The sequence below is a fragment of the Nicotiana tomentosiformis genome, chromosome 8 (assembly GCF_000390325.3).
Source record: "Nicotiana tomentosiformis chromosome 8, ASM39032v3, whole genome shotgun sequence".
Classification (NCBI taxonomy): Eukaryota; Viridiplantae; Streptophyta; class Magnoliopsida; order Solanales; family Solanaceae; genus Nicotiana; species Nicotiana tomentosiformis.
In genome coordinates, this window is record NC_090819.1 from 144,931,193 (window position 1) to 144,951,361 (window position 20,169).

At 36.1% G+C, this 20,169-nt stretch overlaps 2 protein-coding genes across 2 annotated transcripts; one reads left to right on the forward strand and one right to left on the reverse strand.

Annotated features, from left to right (window-relative positions):
* Positions 1 to 4,442: 4,442 nt before the first annotated feature.
* On the reverse strand, positions 4,443 to 5,550 carry LOC104117481 (uncharacterized). Its single transcript, XM_033661620.2, has one exon. The coding sequence runs from the start codon at positions 5,370 to 5,372 to the stop codon at positions 4,593 to 4,595; it is 780 nt and encodes a 259-aa protein (XP_033517511.1). The 5' UTR covers positions 5,373 to 5,550; the 3' UTR covers positions 4,443 to 4,592.
* A 10,799-nt stretch (positions 5,551 to 16,349) lies between these two features.
* LOC138898279 (uncharacterized) lies at positions 16,350 to 19,676 on the forward strand. The gene is made up of 6 exons (XM_070184339.1): positions 16,350 to 16,664; positions 17,034 to 17,518; positions 17,683 to 17,701; positions 17,845 to 18,009; positions 18,337 to 18,645; positions 19,290 to 19,676. Exons 1-6 carry the CDS (start codon positions 16,350 to 16,352, stop codon positions 19,674 to 19,676), a joined length of 1,680 nt encoding a protein of 559 aa, XP_070040440.1.
* Positions 19,677 to 20,169: the final 493 nt, after the last annotated feature.

Sequence of the window (20,169 nt, forward strand, 5' to 3'; positions counted from 1 at the left end):
TCGTTAATGGGTCAGGCCCTTCGGTCTTGGATCGAGTTCGACCTTCGAGATGGGCGTCGCGTATTTCCGACCTCGAAGCAGTGCCTTGCAGATCGATTCGGTCACGGACTCGATAGGATTATCGAGCCTCCTCTTCGAGCGACCTTCGGGCTCGAGGCTCGTTAGTACCGACCTCAGAGCTCACTCCCAAAACCTCATTCCGACTTTTTAACACTCGAACTCGATCGAACGTAAGAAAGTCGAAATCTATTTCGACCGTATATAGATAGTCCCCTCGTTTCTCGGAAAAGGATATGGCGAGAAACGATATGATTTCCCAGCAGCTCGATCAGATATACACTGATGTTTTTATCGATCCCGACCATGACGTATGTAATGCTCGATCATCTTATGCGTCTTTACAGTCCCCGACTTTATCGAGGATACTCGAATATTTTCTTCCCCTGTGGAAATTGCCAGTTACCTTCGGTCCTTGGTGACCGGAGAAGATCAATCAGTGATGAATGCGGTGGGGCCCGCCTATCTTTTCAACGAGGCCCAGCATGCTTTGAATCGGGTAACTCTGATGGCGTTTTCGCCGCTTCTTTTACACAGAGTTGTAGGTAATTATAAAGTTTCTCCTTTTGTTTGCAGGCTTCGATGTTGCATCACGAGGCTTTTCTGTGAATCAGGGAGGAGCTTGATGCCGAGGTTCGGAGCCTCACTGAGAAGAGTGACTCGTACAAGTTTCATAGTGAAAATACTTCAAGCAGATTTGAAAGCGGCTCGGGAAGAGCATGAGGAGATGGCTGAGCAGGTATTCCGAATGTTCCATGATAGTGAAGATGAAAAAGAGATAACCACTAACGATCCAATTCTGCAGTTTCGGCAGAGGATCGAGCAGATTGGACGGCTTAATTCACAGGTAGATGCGCTGCTGGTCGAGGCAGAAGAATTTAAAAGGTGTATGGATAACCTTGCCTCGAAAAAAAAGGAAGTCGTCGAAGCTCAGTTGGAGTTGTCCGATGCCCAACTTCGATCTACGAAGGAAAATGCTTTGGGGCTGATCGAAAAGATGAAAGAGCTTCAACATCGGTTGGATTTGGCCACTTTAGATAAAGCAGATTTGGCCAAAAAACTCGAAGTGGCCAGATCTGAAGTGGTCGAGGCCAACAAAAGAGCCGATACCAAAGTGGCTCAGTTCAGGATTGATTTCGAAGTTAATCAAGCCAAATCAGCGGGCATGGTCAAACATGCAAAGTGGCAGGCTCGGAGAGAGGCTCTCGAAGGGGTCAAAGCTTAGGGCTTCGATATTGAGGCCGAGATTGAAGTCGTCAGGGCGGAGGAGAACAGAGCTCGGAGATTGGCCTTTCCTGAGGAGGACTCCGATGACTCGTGGGAGTCTGAAGACGAGGACGAGAATATGGCCTCCGATGAAGATTGAGTCATTTAGGGCCTTAGGTCGATCGGTGCGTTCTTGTGATACCGCTTCCGGTTTTTGTATAAAGAACTTCCTTTTGGAAGAGTAGCCTCCTCTCTACAAAAAAATTGTAAATATAAATCTTTCTTCTTTTTGAAGAAAAATGGCCTTTCAAACTAAATAGATAGTTTGAATTTAAATCTCTGTTGCCTTCGGGTCTCATGGGTAGTCCCCTTTGCTTTATCGGGCTCGAGCGTCCTTCAGCTTAAATAGTCAAGTGTTTGTTTTAATTCGAAGAAATGAGTAGTTTTGCTCGAAATAATGTAACATGTAGGCGTAATAGTCGAGTGAGTGATTGCTCGAACTCGAAATAAAGGTAGCCCATACGCTTAACAGTCGAGTGAATGATTCGAAATTGATGCAATATAGCCCGCATGCGTAATCGTCAAAGTAGCCCGTAGGCTTAATGGTCGAGTGGATGATCGCTCGAACGCGAAATAAAGGTAGCTCGTAGGCTTGGCAGTCGAGCGAATGATTCGAAATCGATGCAATGTAGCCCGTAGGCGTAATAGTCAAAGTAGCCCGTAGGCTTGGCAGTCGAGCGAATGATTCGAACTCGATGCAATGTAGCTCGTAGGCATAATAGTCAAAGTAGCCCCCGTAGGCTTAATGGTCGAGTGAGCGCTCGTTCGAAATAAAGGTAGCCCGTAGGCTTGGCAGTCGAGCGAATGATTCGAACTCGATGCAATGTAGCCCGTAGGCATAATAGTCAAAGTATCTCGTAGGCTTAATGGTCGAGTGAGCGCTCGTTCGAACTCGATCCTGTTTGCATAATAAATCTTGAACATAGAATATCGGTAAAGAAGAGAGCTTTCTTTGTAAGTCATTATACATGGGTTCATGTTTTGCGTCAGGGCTCGGGCCAACTACATAAGCATGGTTCGTTTTGACCATTTGGCCCTTACAACGTTTCCCGTTGAGACACTGTTTGTCATGAAATAACGAAGTAACTTCCTTTGCACCGAACTTGATAATCATCACAGATGCGTTCAATGATAAAGCCCCCCTGTGTACGAGGTTGATATTAAAGAGGCCTCGGATACTCAGTAGTAGTATCGTTTCCACTATATGGCTGGTATCGATCTCTGGTCGACTTTTGCTTTTTCGTAATGGACCTAGAAGTCAACTGGTCATCTTCGACTATTATTTTGGATTGATATCGATTGTGCACATCGGTCCAAGTAATAGCTGGGTACTCGATCAGACTTTGCTTCAGCCGCCGTGAAGCCATCGAGCTCCGCTCATTTAGACCTTGAGTGAAAGCTTGAACGGTCCAATCGTCTATGACTGGTGGCAGATCCATTCGTTCCATTTGAAAACTAGCTACGAACTCCCTTAGCATCTCGTTATCTTTTTGTATTACCTTGAACATGTCCGACTTTCTGGTTTCGACCTTTATGGCTCCGGCATGTGCTTTTACGAAGCAATCTACAAGTATAGAAAAAGAATAAATGGAGTTAGATGGTAAATTATGATACCATATCATTGCCCCCTTTGACAGGGTTTCACCGATTTTTTTAATAATAAAGATTCGATCTCATCATCTTCCAAATCATTGCCCTTGATAGCACACGTGTAAGAAGTGACGTGCTCGTTAGGGTCGGTCGTTCCGTTATATTTGGGTATTTCGGGCATACATAATTTTTTGGGGATTGGTTTTGGGGACTGCACTCGAGGGAAAAGGCTTTTGAAAGAATTTTTTCGAATCTAGTCCTTTTATCATTGGTGGAGCTCCGGGGATCTGGTCGACTCTGGAATTATATGTTTCTACGTTTTTATCGTTGGCTTCAACTCGCTTTGTGAGTTACTCGAGCAATTTAGTAATTTCGGTAGTAGTCCCCGATTCTTGCTCATTTGACTTCTCTATGGCTAGTTCCGTTCTATGGGTGACTTCTCGAAGCGGATTGGGCTCCGGCCTGCTTTGTACCTGAGTTTGGCTCTGCAACTGAACTATCGCTATTTGCTGTGCTTGTAACATCTCGAAGATCATCCGTAAACTGACTCTGATCTCCTCCATGTTATGGGTGTCTCGAGCTACCGATCGAGTACCGCCCTGAATGCTTATTTCTGGTTCGGAACGCTAGTTCGCCTCTAGAGCTATTTGTGAATTGACATCCAATGGTACTTCGGCTCGAATTTTGGGTGCTTCGATTCGAGTCTCAGTGCCATCATCAAGTGGCCTTCCGGCCCCGGGTGCCAAGTTGTTGGTTTCATCTTGAAGGTCGGCTTCGTGGTTCTATAAGTGAAGCCATTGCTGATTTAAAGTTACAAACTGGCGTGTACTTTAGATTTATATCAAACGATCACTGTTACCCTTAGCCCCACGGTGGGTGCCAAACTGTTTACCGAAAAAATCGGATAACACTAGATTTTGTGTGTGGTTCTAAGTATATGCGACACAATTCGATATAAATCGTGTAGAGAAATAGAGATACGTATATTCTTAACTATGAGAATATGAATATTGAGCAAAAAAATGAATAAGGTAAAATAAAACAAGCATGAGGAACTATATTATAATATGAGAAGTGATTTTTTTTTTTTAGCTTACAAGGATTTCCCTTTTATAGAAGAGGGTCATTACAAGAAATAATAAAATAAAACATATAATGGAAGGCTCATGATGACTTGTCTCTTCCTTGATTCCGCCAAGATTCTCTCTCTTGGTGCGGTTGCAACGGCTCTTGTCTATGAGCTCGATACTGGCTCGAACTCGTTACTGGGTCGGGCCCTTCGGTCTTGGATCGAGTTCGACTTTCGAGATGGGCGTCACGCATTTCCGACCTTGAAACAGTACCTTGCGGATCTATTCGGTCACGGGCTCGATAGGATTATCGAGCCGCCTCCTCGAGCGACCTTCGGGCTCGAGGCTCGTTAATACCAACCTTAGAGCTCACTCCCAAAATCTCATTCCGACTTTTTAACACTCGAACTCGATCGAACGTAAGAATGCCGAAATCTATTTCGACCGTATACAAGTGAATAAGCTTAAGTATAAAGTGAAATTTATTGGTGTAAATAATCTCCGGAAATTTGGGTTAACAATATCAAGATCACTCTCAAATTCTCAATATAGACTCCTATTGTTAGAACTTACAGCAAAAAATCGTATTAATTACTACTAAAAATAAGTTTATAGTATAAATCTTCTTCTTCTTAATCTCTTAGAAGAAGCTCTAGAGACCAAATACCCAACACCCACCCCAAGGCACATCACCCATATCCCCACATCTAATGCCCACCCAACTCCCTCCGTCTCAGCCTCCTCCGCCGCTGCTTCCGCCGTGTCTCCGCCGTCGGAATCTTCTTCACCTTCACACTCCAAGCAACAACAAGTGGACCCCTCAAGCTCATTTTCAACTTCTCTTTGTTCAGGGATCTCCTCCAGCTTCTGAAAACAGCTCCTCCGCCGTGATCTCCTCTTCTTCACCGTCATCTCCACCTTCTCTGTTATCACCTCCGCCGCTGAACCGGCGGCTCGTCCTTCCACCGCCACACACACTTCCGCCCCTTTTACGTGCAAATCATCATTTTCGAGCATTGACCTGCAATCAATTCTCCAATTATCCTCAACTCCATCTTTTCCGAAAATACCCCTTAAAATCTTTACATCAGCGATGTATATTTCGAACCTTACTCCTTCACTCGCTTTAACTCTATCTCTGCTTCCATATATGACCCCTTTTGTTGCCTTCTCAGCTGACACGACCCGGTGGAGCGTAACGAAACCCGGGGCATTGGATCGGATCTTGGAGTCGTTAATCTCCAATGGACTTTCACTTATTCTTGGAAGATAATGCAGTGTTAGACAATCGGGTAAGGCATTTTTGGTAGGTGAGGAAAATGAGAAATGGAGATAAAAAGCTTTGATTTTCAGACGATCTCTCTCGTATTGCTGAAACCCTTTACACATTTTTGCCTATCTTTGTTTTTGATGTCTAGCTACTTTGAAATATTTGCTGCCACACAATCCACTGAAATTCAACCCTTAATCAAACTATTTGATATACATTAATGCTGTAGTTTGGATTGAAGCATGAATTATGAGGTTGGGGTTTTATGTAGAGATATAGCGTGAAAGGCTAAAGAAGGGGGCGACGTTTGTTTTTGAACGAATCTTGGGGCGTGTAGACTGGAGAGCACACGGTTTTGACAATTTGATAATTTGTCAGCAGAGGGAAAAGGTAAGGACGAGGAAAATGGATTTGGACAAGATCACAAGACGACAAATTTTGCCAAAACTAAAATAAAGAGAAAAGATAAGACGACAAATTAGGAAGACGGATTTGGCCAACAGGGTTTGATATGCCGCGTGCCAAGTTTTTTGTTGTTGTTCCTAAATAGTTGCAAATCCTTGCGAGTTGTTCGCTTGTATACTTGGTACGTGGTTTGGGGCAATTTGTTATGCAAATTTCTAGTTTGAAATGAAAACAAATCTTGAATTGGAAGCACTTTCTTTTGCAAGTTGTTCGTTTGTATACGTTGTACTTGGTACGTGATTTGGGACAATTTGTTATGCAAATTTCTAGTTCGAAATGAAAACAAATCTTGAATTGGGAGCACTTTCTTTTGCAAGTTGTTCGCTTGTATACGTTGTACTTGGTACGTGGTTTGGGGCAATTTGTTATGCAAATTTCTAGTTCGAAATGAAAACAAATCTTGAATTGGGAGCACTTTCTTTTTTGGTCGAATAGCCTAGAAGATATTTATACTTGTTCGCATTTGTTATCCCGATCTCTGTACTAAATAAATTTCATTTAGACACTTATATATATTTAAAGTTAATATTTTAAATCCCTTTGACCGTTGACCAAGTTTATGTGGCAACTTAACGGTTGAATTTGACAAAATACATGTATAGCACGCGTGTAAGAAGCATGAATATTAATATTTAACCGAAAATAATTAAAATAAGGAAAAAAAAGAAAATACAAACATTAAATTAAAAAGTAAAAGAAGAGTGCTTCTTCTCTTTCACGTTCTGCTCTCCCCCCCCCTCTCCAGACACTTTCATCTTTGTACTAAACAAAATTCATCGAGACACTTATATATATTTAAAGTTAATATTTTAAACCCCTTTTGACCGTTGACCAAGTTTATGTGGCAACTTAACGCCTGAATTTGACAAAATATATGTATTGCACGCGTGTAAGAAGCATGAATATTAATATTTAACCGAAAATAATTAAAATAAGGAAAAAAAGAAAAAGAAAATACAAACATTAAATTAAAAAATGAAAGAAGAGTGCTTCTTCTCTTTCACATTCTGCCCCCCTCCCCCCTTTTCACGTTATCCCTCCTTCTTCATTTTAACCCAAAAATAATTGCAACACAATCCTCCTCCACCACCTCTTCATCAACCAATAACATCCCTAGACATCCGAAATAACCGCCAGATTGGCAGCAATTTTTGGAAAAAATTCTTTCCCACATCCTCATTCCCCAACTTTTTAACACGAGCTTTTGCAAAGAAAATAAATAAAAATAGTGTAAGAATATTGCCAATAAAATATGTTTCCGACAAGTTTATCTGTAGCGAAATTTCAAAAGTTTTTGGTGATGATAGTCTTTTGGGTGGTTATTTTTCAATGACCTGTTCTTTTGGTGGTTAGGCAATTTTAACGATTTGGGGCTAAATACAGAAAATTTTATCAATTTATTCTCTTGATTATTTGTCACATAACATTATTACTTGTGGGCCGTTTTGAAGGTGTTGGTAAAGATAAAGGGAATGGTGGGGAATAAAGATGGTGAGGGAGGAGGAGGGTGGTAGAGGAGATGGTGGAATGATTTTTTTTTAAATATGAAAAATAAATTCATGATGATGTGTCAAAAAAATCTGACGGGGACACTGATGTGTCATTCATGTCAGAGATTTGAAGAACACGCGAGAAGAGAGTGGTTTAAAACACTGATTTTGAACAACTATAAGTGTCTCGATGAAACTTCGTTGAGTACATGGACCGGAATGACAAACGCGAATAAGTACAAATGTCTATCAGGTTATTCTGCCTTCTTTTTTTAATGATTCTTATGTGGTTAAAATCAAATTAATTGGAATCCTAATGTGGATATCAGACACCAGAAATTTTTTAAAAATACTAATAAAATAGTAAGTATATTAAAATAGATATTTCAAATAAACCAAATTTATGTAACCCCTCCAACTCTAGAAAGATTTAGTGATATAATTCAAGATGGGTTGGGTGAAACCTGTATTGATGTTAAAGTAGAAGCATGCAACTGAAAGTATGCAATCCAACTAACTGATCCCTCTTGTTGGTTAACGAATTACTTAATTGGCTAGCTTAAAAAAGTAAATGAATAGAGAAAGAATGTTTTGTTATAAATAGTATTTTATTTATGATGAATGTCTATATTTTAGAGAGATTTTAGGGTTGTTATTTGGTGGCTAAGTTATTTTTTCCCTATAAATAGAGGGGTTCTATTTCATTGTAATTTAACCCAAAAGCAATAAGAACTCTCTCTCTCTCTCTCTCTCTCTCTCTCTCTCTCTTTGCAATATTCTTCTTTATTGTTTTATTACATGTTATCAACACGAGACTCTAATCAATTGAGTAGAGACTAAAATGATGAACCATTGGGCTTTGAATTTTGAAGCTAAGTCGTAGGATCGAGAGACTAATTAACAGTTTAGATGTACTTGACTCATCCTGTCATGGAAATTCATTCCCCGTGAAAATTAATTTGGCGTGATGAGTTTCATTATGTGATGATAGCAACGAATTGACAAATCAAGATTTTTCAAATTCGACAAATGAGATATGTTTGATCAGTTGCTTTTGTGCTAATTGCACTGAGTATGGAAACATGATTAAATTCTGGATTTAAGGTAAGTATTTTATTTTATTTTTTTCTTTTAAATTCTTGAAATTCTATAATTTAATTTTTAATTCAAGCAAAGACAATAAAATTTGATTATAACTCTATTGGAGTTTATAAGAAATTATAACCACCCGAAGTGGTAAAAATTCTATGCCATGATCAAATCATATATGATTATGAGCTCAAGAAGTGGAAACTTGTCCCATTGAATTTGTTTCATTCTCATTCCCTTAAGAGAATATGATAGCAGTATGCGATAAGTCTTAAAGAAGACAAAATTATTACCATAAAGATATCAATGGGTGTGGACGTGGCATTAGACGAAATTATAATCTTCATCATTGTGATAATGAGAATATTAAGAATTCTCAAAATAACCATTCACTATGTAAAAGTAATATTTGTCATCGATTTGACATGAGATTTTGTAAAGCACATATAGATAATTATGGTCCATTCATAATGTCAATGTGACAACATCTGATTTATGAATACATATTCATTCTTTGAAGAATATGAACATGCTAGTGGTAGTGGATAAACCACACTAATCTCTAGAAAGAGGTTTTAGATGAACTATGAAAATAGTTTTATTATTATGGCATGAATGGTCATTGGTCACGTACCTATTGTAGAGCCAAAATATTTTAGCAATATATTTATTAAAAGACAATAGTAATGCAAGAAATAAATCTTGCATATAATTTTGACCATGACCATAATGGTATAACTTTCTCCTTAAAAGTTTATTCACCATATAGATGCTGATGAATACGTAGTAGTATAAAATTAATTGAGAGCTCTAGAAGAGCCAATTATACTATTTTGTGACGTAGTAAGTCTCAAATAAACTTATTGAGTTTCTAAAGTATTCGCGAAAGCGGATGGTTATATTGAGAATATAAATAATGAAGATTTAATAACTTTATATTACTACAGCTATAGTGGGGTAATATGTATATATGAATACTACCCGCTTTATTGCCCGATTTGTATTACACAAATAAAAAATATGGCGAAATTACATGACACAGTAAACTGGATGTTTATTGATATAAAACCCATGTCGTAGTAAACTGGAAGTTTAATTAATAATTGCGCATGTCATGATGTAAACCTGAAATTTACTAATACGGATAATTTTATCAAGCATGGCCTATTGAGCAATTTTGATTTAGATGCGCAAAATAAATGAGAATTAAAAGGGGTAAGTGTTGAAGAAGATTCTTTATGAATTCTCTTGTTTTGCTTGTTCTCGCGATTATTATACCAACTAAAATTAGGATTTAATCCCTAGAATTTTGGAATTTATCAAAGGTGAATATGGGCACATTCACCTGTCATGTATACCTCAATAATTTAATTTAAAGCATAATTTCTAAATTTTCTATTCAAGACAGTTTATCTTGATAAGTTGGTTTACATCACAATTGGTTTAGCAAAATGATTTATTGAGTGCCTCCATTTAATAGATAAACTATTACTTATGAGAACAAATTATTTATATCAGTTGATATACGTTATATACGAAAGTATATTACATTCTTCCCTCACTGGTGGTTTAGGCTCATGAACCAAATAATTCCATCTTATTATTATTGATGTGCAGTGTATCTTTTGATTAACACCATAACGCACAAAGGTGGATCCAAAGTTATGAAAGCAAGTTAGTTTTTCTAACATGAGGGGGAGACAAGATAAATGATTGACAAAACATTACGTGGAATGAATTATCATTTGTACATCTAGATCCTCATATAAGATAATATGAATTTGAAGTTCATAAAAATATAATTCATATGCAATATATTGCAAAGTATGCCAGACGCATTTGCTGACCCAAAGAAAGTAACTATTTTCTCACTACAAATGCTCCTATTAAAATAAGTCATAGAAGGACAAAGACTATGGTACGCTTAAAGTGTATAGACAAGTTGATTTCAAGTAAAATTCTTGATAAAGAATATGAGCAAATGATCAAAATGATCATAATAAAGTGGCAAGTGATCTAGAATATCACATGACATAACATTTCATAAAATCCAGGAAAGGTTTAGGTACCTGAAAATATGAATGAAGAGATCTCTATATCATGTCTTTATGAAGAAAAAAAAGATTGTTGGAACCGATATAAAATGTTCGTCGATTACGTCTATGATAACGTTAAATATATATATATGAGGATCTTAAGTCTGAAGAAACAATTCGAATAGAATTGGTTTCATATAAAGGACACATAGTTTTGGACATGTAGTTCAAACACTTGAAAGTATAAAGTCAACAGAGTGTGCAATCACTTTTATCTATCTTATATGTCTAGCGTGATATAAAAACTCGATATGCATCTAAACTCTATTTATATGGATTATATGACAATCTCTGAAATATTTAAATCGCTTAAAGCATACATAATTCTTAGTCCTGGAGTACCACATCCTAAGTGCAATTTGTGCACAAATGTATATTGATATAACTATAAGCATGATAATGTAATAGCGAACTTTTTTGCCACTATGGAGATATTAAAAAAGTCACTCCACGACATTATATGAAGTAATTATATATCTATCAAGAATGATGATTTCAAGGTACAATATATTCATTCAAGTTAATATAGCTGATTTGTTTATCAAATCTCTACCAACGATCTTTTTAAGATGGTGCACAAGAATGGAATGCGAAGGCTCTAGGATGTGAATTGATAATCTCATCAGGGGGAGTTAATACGCGTTGTACTTTTTTTTCCTTACAAAGTTTTATCCCACTACGTTTTTCTTGTAAGGTTTTCAACGAGGAAATCAAATGACATATTGTTAGATATGTGTACTCTTTTTCCTTCACTAGAATTTTTTCCCACTTGGTTTTATTTTAGTTAAGGTTTTAACGAGACACATTATCTATTGAATAGACATTCAAGGGGGAGTGTTATAAATAATATTTTATTTATGACGAACGTCTATATTTTAGAGAGATTTTAGGGTTGTTACTTGATGGCCAAGTCACTATTCCCCTATAAATAGAAGGGTTCTATTTCATTGTAATTCATACCAAAAGCAATAAGAATTCTCTCTCTTTCTTTGCAATATTCTTCTTTATTGTTTTATTACATGTTTTTCTTAATCGCAACAAGAAGTTGTATTTAATACGTCTGAATGTTCTAATGTTAACCCAAATTTGTTCTTGTGAGCCCCTCATTACAAGTGCTTCGCTAATGTTAACATTAAAGCTGTCAAAACGGGTCAGCCCAGCTCAGCCCAAGCCTCGCATGCTTTTAACTTTGGTGGAATAGGACGGGCCGGCCTGCCATATGAATGGGCCTTAAAATGGTCTGCCCAACCCAGTCCTAAAAGGGTCGCGGGCTAGGGCGGGTCGGCCCTTCAATTTTTTTTAGAAAAAAGAATATTTTTAAATCCTTAAATATTTTTTTGTGACATAGTCGATTAGTGATGTAAACAACTTCTGTTTGTTTAGAGCGTACAAAAAGCTTGATATTTGACGAGGAATCTCGTAATTGAAATGCAAATTCTCTATATTTCGAGCTCTTCTTTTTTAAAGTTACATGAATATTTTCTTAATACGTTTCTTTCATTTTTCTCAAATTCAGATATTGCTTCAATAACTTTATATACTGGGGTTTTTTAATTTAGGATTAACATAATTTGCTGATTTTATCATTATAATCCATAAGAATTTTAAAATTCCTGAAATTTGCTAGTGGTCATTTTTTTTTTGTATTTAAAATTGATCTTTTTCTATACTGGAGTAGCTTAAATATTAATAATATATTAAAGTAATCCAAATGGACACTTAAAGTAATATTTTCTTTTGAAAAAATATTATTATTGGCCACCCAAAATTTTTTGAATTCGTTATTAATTAAGCAAAAGAAAAAATAATTTTGCCATATTACATGCATGTCAAAAATCTAAATTCTAGTTGATATGAAAGGGTAAATGAGCAATATATGATTGGGGAATGGGGATTATAATTAATAGTTTTTGTAGTTTTTACTTTTTAAAATATTAAATATTTAATAGTTAGTTAATTGTTGGCCCACGGGCCGGCCCATGCCTAGCCTCGGTCAAGTCTCAAGGGCTAGCGTGTTGACTGGGGTCGGGCTTATATAAGCCTCAGTTTTAAATTGGCTAAAAAAAGCCTAGCCCAACTCTACCCAAGTGGCAGGCTGAGTTAGGCTGGCCTCACGAGTGAACCCCATTTTGACGGCTCTAGTTAAAATTAATTCAACATAGTTAGATGGTAGTAATTATCTTTGCTCCTTTCTACAAAAAAAAAAAAAAAAACATAAAAAAAAGAATTTGTCTTTGCTCCTAGTGTTCCTACAGTTTCATTGATTTTCTATCAATTTTGACGTCTTGCGTCCGATTTGGGGGCAAGTGTACATATAGTCATACTCAAGGATGCTATTTAGTATTTAGAGATAAGCCAGTACTTAATTTGTCTTGAAATTTTAAACTAAAATTCTTAATTTCAAGATAAAAATATCCTGAAAAACTAAAATTCAGGACGCACTGGATAATTTCTAAATAACACCTCTTTAAAGTGGCTATCTGATGTCATTTCTATGTCCGATTTGCCAATTTATAGACAAACTGCAAATTTGGGCAATTGGACAGTAGCATTCCGGGCCTGTTTGTAATAGTGAATGGCATAGAGCATCTGGTCCTATTTCAAAGTGTATATTGGTCCATCTTTCTTTCATGGATCATTGAGTCCTAGAATTTACTCCTAATTACCTTTAAGCCTTGACCTTTTTGGTTAACAACAACAACAACCCACGAGTGAGGTTTGGGAAAAATAATGTGTACGCAAACCTTACCTCAATATTATGAAGGTAGAGAAGCCTTGACCTTTTTGGTTAATTTTGGAGGGGGGGGGGGAAATGACTCTTTTGACGGGAAATGGTAGAAATGTGGACAAAAAATGGATTTCTATCATAGTAATTACCTTTTGCAACTATTTTACTCTTGTATTTTTCAAACATGTTTTGAAAATATATTTTTTGAACCGAGAATTTATAGGAAATAGTCTTTTTACCTCTCACAAGGTAGGAGTAAGATCTGCGTACACCACATCCTTCCTAAATCCTACTTGTAGGATCACAAATGCGTATATTGTTATTGTTATTGTACCGGTGGACTCACGGTATTAAATTGTTACATATATATATATATATATATATATATATATATATATATATATAAACGACCAGAGAATAATAAAATGATATTGCTTACATGAAATATCAAGGAGGTATATTGCTTAACATTTCATTTGTTGCACAGAACTACCTTGTATGTGAAGGAAATGAAAAGAATTTTCTTTTGCAAATAATCTTAAAATATTATACAATCGTGTTGTTGACAATTATCTAATAAGGTTTATCTCTTGTTTCCTTATAAAATTAAACCAAAAATTGAATTCCTAAGTAAGAGTTGCTAGTGGTTGAAGTAACTTGCAAAATATTTAGTTCGTAGTGCATATAATTGATTTCCAGGATTCAAGATGCAAGTTGAATTAATTTTTGTTAATGAATTACAGGTACGATTTGTAAGATTTTTGTTGACTTTTTAAAATTAAGTTTTAGTTACAATTTTTTTTGGCTATATGCGAGAAATTGGACATATAAAAATGAAGTTGGGATGCCACTTTTTATGGATGTATTGGAGGGGTGGGGGGATTTTGTCTCCCAGTACCAATATGGCATCTGTAAAGTTGACTTCCATATATTGCCGTTAAATGTTAATATCATCCCTATTGAATATCAAAAGAATACCAAACTTTATTCTACCTACAAAATACTCATTAAGCTCTAATTAATATCTCCGGTTATTCTTTTATTGGAATCATTAAGAAATTATCATGTACTCCCTCCGTTCACTTTTACTTGGCAGATATACTATAAATAAATTTTTATTTTTACTTGTCACTTTACGCATATGAAGAGAAGATAATTTTTTTTCTGTTATACCCACAGTATTTATTACTCATTTCAAATTATTTTTTTAAATCCAATAAAATATGCATTAATTAATACGTATATCATGATAAATTATGCATTTCATTTATTATTTCTTAAGGGCCGTGAAAAGTCAAAACGTGCCAAGTAAAAGTGAACTGAAGGAGTATTAATTAATACTTAACTGGATTATCCATCGGTTCAAGGTTTCTATGTTAACTAACTTACACATCTAATTATCTATTTACCTTTTCGCTTTGAGATTGCAGTGGCTTTGCAATATCTTTAATTAGGCTATTACTTGCTTTCCACCTAAAAGTTCACGAGGGATGGATTGGGGCTGACATCTCTTTAAAATTTTAAATATGTCCATTTTAATAAGACGTACGTTAAAATAAAGTATTTTCACAATGTTAATTTATGATTTTCTATTGATCCGCGCGAGGATGAGCTGATTAATTCTAATATTTTTATCAAGATTCGGATGACGAAAATTTCTCCTGAAATTTAAATATCTTCGATGCTACTAGCCTACTATTATGTTATAATACAATTATATTTTTTGGGGTATAGATTGAAATATAAAAGCAATGTCACTAAATGGCAAGAAAAACAAGCCTAGCTATGATTCTTACTTTAGTCAATTTAGGCTATCGAATATGTGTGAGATAAGATAATTATTCGTTACAAAGACATTAATTACCAATACTTGGAATAAACGGAATCACAACCAAATTGTTAATTAGATATACTTGTCACATGACTAGCTAGGACAATATCATCAGGGGATATACGAAAGTCCTACTTGCTTTCCTCTTTAATATATTCTTTTTATCAATTTTCATTAATCTTTTCTAAGGTCTAGAATTATAGTTTGATCTTTCTTTAGGGACAAAATTATACAGCGTTTGTACAGTAATTAACAGTGGATAGGAAAAAAGAAAGCCGTGATACAGATTTATCGAAGTATATACTGATCTAGTATGCTTAAGTGTGCATGTTTAGTAGATCATATTGTTAATGTGGTATTTAGAATTCAAATTCGTCTAATGTTACACAAAAAAAATTTCTAGTCTCAAGGAAACCTAACACCTCTGATTTTTTTTTTTGGGGTTTCCCACAAAACACTAAACTAGCATTTTTTTTTTACGTACGATTCCCACCTAGTGTTCGGCACCTACATTGGAGCCCCGATTAATTCGGATGTTCGCTAGGTAAGGCCCATTAAAGCGAGACGTTTCCTACTAGGATTTTTTCTATACCTAAAGTTAAGACAAAGATCTTTGGTTAACGGGAAGGATCCTATCCATTTCAAGATAAACCTTGGTGGTGACATCTCACTAATTAGTTGTTTTCTTTCATTAAAAGCTAAAGTGCTTTCTACTAGGAATTTCTATATTCTCAAGAGAACACGAGACCTCATTACATTTTAAATAATTAGATGAATTTAAGTAAGAATTTGTTGAGAATCATGATGATATTGATTCTCAGAATGGATTACATAAAAGCAATCAAGGTATGGAGTAACATAGTAGAGGATTGAAGATGAAGAAGAAATAAGGGTCGTGTGAGGCTTCGTGTGTATCGAATACAAAGAATAAAGTGAAGCCTAACTCTAAAATATGGTTTGGTCAAACTTGGTCTTCTCAGACAAACAAAGGAACACGTGGACAGATCGTGACCTTCAAACACAACATTGATGGATTAAATCACGACCCTCCAAATACTTCCTTGGCCAGCAATCAGAAAAGAATAATTCTAGAAGATGCCTACACGTGATCAATTCTTTGGCATGTGGGAGAGAATATAGTTTGTTAGTATAGTTAGATTTTATTGAATAAGAATAAGACAAGTGTAAATACAATTTTCTTTTTTTATTTATTGAATTTACATTACAAACTTGTATAAAGAGGATGTACAGTGCGCTATCAATACAGAGAAGAAGAAAGTTTTCTGAAAATTTTAGTCTCTAAATCTAATATGGTATCAGAGCCTTGAAAGCTTCTCGTTCATCTTCAAATTTGAATCTCATTTCTTCTTCCTTCCTTTGATACTTATAACAAAATCATGCCGGATAACACTGAAGTTACAACAACAACAGCTGGAATTGGAGCTCAGTATGACTCCAACCATGCTTATTTTCTGCATTCATCTGATGCACCAGGTATGAACCTGATGAATTTCCATTTTGATGGCAAAGGATATCAGGCTTGGCGTAGACCTGTCCTCATAGCCTTGTCAGCCAAAAACAAATTGGGTTTTATCAATGGGACTTGCTTAGCACCAGCAGTCACCTCTAAGGATTTCCAACAGTGGAATCGATGCAATGACATGGTGACATCTTGGTTGTTGAACTCTTTGGGAAAAGAGATAGCTGAATATGTTATTTATTTCAAAACAGTCTTGGATCTATGGACTGATCTTGAAGAGAGATTTGGATAGTCAAATGGTGCTAAGTTATTCCATCTGCAAAAGGAATTAAATGATTTAGTACAGGGAACTAATGATATTGCAGGCTATTACACAAAAATCAAGAAGTTATGGGATGAACTTGATTCTCTTAATACTCATACAAACTGTAGTTGTACATGTGTGTGTGGAGGAAAGAAGAAGTTAACCAAATCTTTGGAGGATGAAAGGTTCATTCAATTTCTTATGGGGTTGAATGAGACATATGCTCAGGCTATGAGTAACATCTTGATGATTAAGCCACTTCCTACTGTTAACCATGCTTACTCACTAATATTGTAGGATGAGAATCAGAGGAAAACCCATGTTTATAATCAACTTTCCTCAGGGGGTTCATCTTTTATGGCAAAAAGCCAAGGATACTCTATGACAAATGGAAGCCAAGTGCAATCAACACAGAAGTTTACAGGAAATTCAGGGAACTACACACAGAGTGTAGAGAACCCTAACTACAAAGGAAAGAAGCCAAATCAATTTTGCACTTATTGCAAAATGACAAACCATGTGATAGGAGATTGCTACAAACTTGTGGGATATCCTTCTGATTACAAGTTCAACAAGAACAAGAAATTTCAGGGACCAATAAGGGGAAATGCAACAACATCAGACGAGGAGCCACAACCAATGGAGATTGATGAAGTTAATTTAACACAGAACCTGTCCAAGGATCAGTTTTCTCAGCTTATAAATTTGCTCAAGCATGTCAAGGTTCATCAGGACACCTCAACAGGAACTGGAGTATATATTAGTGCAAATGCTGTAGCTTGGTATTGCTTTCAATAACTTAGTTTCTAATTTTTCCTTTTATAACACTAATATTTGGATCATAGATTCACGTGCTTCAAAACATATGTGTTATGATCCTAAAGATTTTAAGGCTTTAACTCCACTCCCTATGCCTCTTATTGTTAATCTTCCTAATTCATATCAGGTCAAAGTTACTCATTCAGGTAGTGTACCTATTTTTTCAGATCTTGTCCTAGAAAATATGCTACATGTTCCTTGTTTCAAGTTCAACCTATTATCTGTTCACAAACTCACATACCAGTTTAAATATTCAGTACTTCTTACTCATACTGAATGTCTCTTGTAGGACTCTTTAATGAAGAGACCTCAAGCTTTTGGTGAAGTCAAAGAAGGACTATATTTGCTTAGGCCATGTAGTACCCAGTCTAGAAATTTCTTTCAATCAAATGTTTCTCTATTGTCTAAAGAGCACAATTCAGTTTCAGTTTCTTCTGCTAAATTAGTATCTGATGTAATTTTATGGCACAATAGGTTGGGACATTTGCCTTTCGATGCAATGAAAAATATTAGTACTATTTCTTTTCTTCCTAATTCAAACTATTCGTGTGATGTATGTCCTTTGGCAAGGCAAACTCGAAAATCTTTTCCAATAAGTCATACTTCAACAAAACAAATATTTGAACTAATCCACATAGATACTTGGGAACCTTACAAAGTTTTTACTTATAATGAATACAAATACTTTTTAACTATATTTGATGACTTCAGTAGGGCAACATGGACATACTTGTTGACGGCAAAAAGTAATGCATTCAGTGTCTTACAACATTTTTTGAAGATGGTTGAAAGACAGTTTGATGTAAAGGTGAAGGTAATCAGGTCAGATAATGCAATGGAATTAGGGAAAGATTATGTACATTCTGAATACTTGACCTCTCAAGGCATACTGCACCAAATATCCTATGTTGCCACCCCTCAACAAAATGGGGTGGTTGAAAGAAAACACAGGCATTTGTTAGAAATAGTAAGGGCCTTAATATTTCAGTCAAAGCTACCTACATCCTACTGGGGAGAATGTGTGCTAACAGCAACACATCTGATTAATAGGATTCCTTCTAGAGTTCTTAAAGGAAAGACACCATATGAGGTGATTTTTGGAGATCTCCATGATTATACAGATTTGAGGACTTTTGGATGCCTATGTTATGTATCTACTTTAACACAAAGCAGGGGCAAGTTTGAACCAAGAGCTAAGACATGTGTGTTTTTAGGGTACCCTCCCGGATAGAAAGGGTACAAGCTTTTGGAACTAGACAACAAAAAGATTGTGGTGTCTAGAGATGTACAGTTCCATGAAACTAATTTCCCTTTTCACAATTAAGCACCAAAACCTCAACCTATCTTTCCTACTCCACCTGACACAATTATTCCCAATGACAAGACTTTTCACTTACCAACATCACTTGTTAATGAGCCACAAGACATTAACCAATCTTCTCCTAGTTCACTGCTTACCTCTTCCCCTGCTCAACTCAGCCCACTTTCTCAACATAACTTACTTCTCCTAGTCCTAGCTCAACTTCTCACCATCCTTTTAGTAGTCCAGTTCCTAATTCTCTTTTACCAGTTAGAAAATCAGAAAGATTGACTAAATTCCCTGAACATCTGAAAGACTATGTTTGCAATAATATTTACCTCACAAATGTATCCTCTGCCTATTTCACACAACCCTCACAACCTTCCAGATTTTCCTTTACTGCATTATCATTTCAGAATTAACAATTGCTGAAGTCTATTGCTACTGTGACTGAGCCCACTAGTTTTACTCAAGCATCACTTCATCCAGGATGGAAGAAAGCAATGGATTCAGAAATTGAGGCTTTACAAACAAATCAAACATGGAAGGTAGTGCCTTTACCAAAGAGGAGGAAGGCTTTGCCTTATAAATGGGTATACAAGGTAAAGCATAATGTAGATGGGACAATTGAGAGATTGAAGGCCAGGTTGGTGATTAGAGGGGATATTCAGAGAGAAGGAATTGATTATAATGAGACCTTCTCACCAGTGGTCAAAATGATTACAATCCGGTGTTTGTTGGCTATTGCAGTCAAAAGAGACTGGAGCATTACACAGTTAGATGTTAGCAATGCCTTTCTACATGGTGATCTACAGGAATAAATTTATATGAAGTTCCTTGCAGGTCTCATACCTTCTAGTCCCAATCTTGTGTGCAAATTAAGAAAATCTCTATACGGCTTAAAGTAGGCATCTAGGCAGTGGTATGCCAGACTTGCTGGAGCCTTGAGTTTTAAAGGTTATTCTTCTTCACTCAATGATTACTCATTATTTTTTAAGAAGACATGTCATCTTGTTTCTATTGTGGTAGTATATGTGGACGGCATCCTACTCACAGGTAACAATCCTATAGAACTATCAGAATTAAAAGCTTTCTTACATGCTTAATTTCGAATCAAGGACCTAAGGGAATTACATTACTTTCTGGGGATGGAGATTCTGCGCGAAATCAATGGCATTATAGTAAGTCAAAGGAAATTTACCTTAGACTTGCTGGCAGAATTTGATTGCAATCAACTGCCTTCAGCTTACTCCCCTCTTGATCCTTATTCCAAGTTATCTGCTAATTCAGGTCCTCCACTAACTGATCCAATTA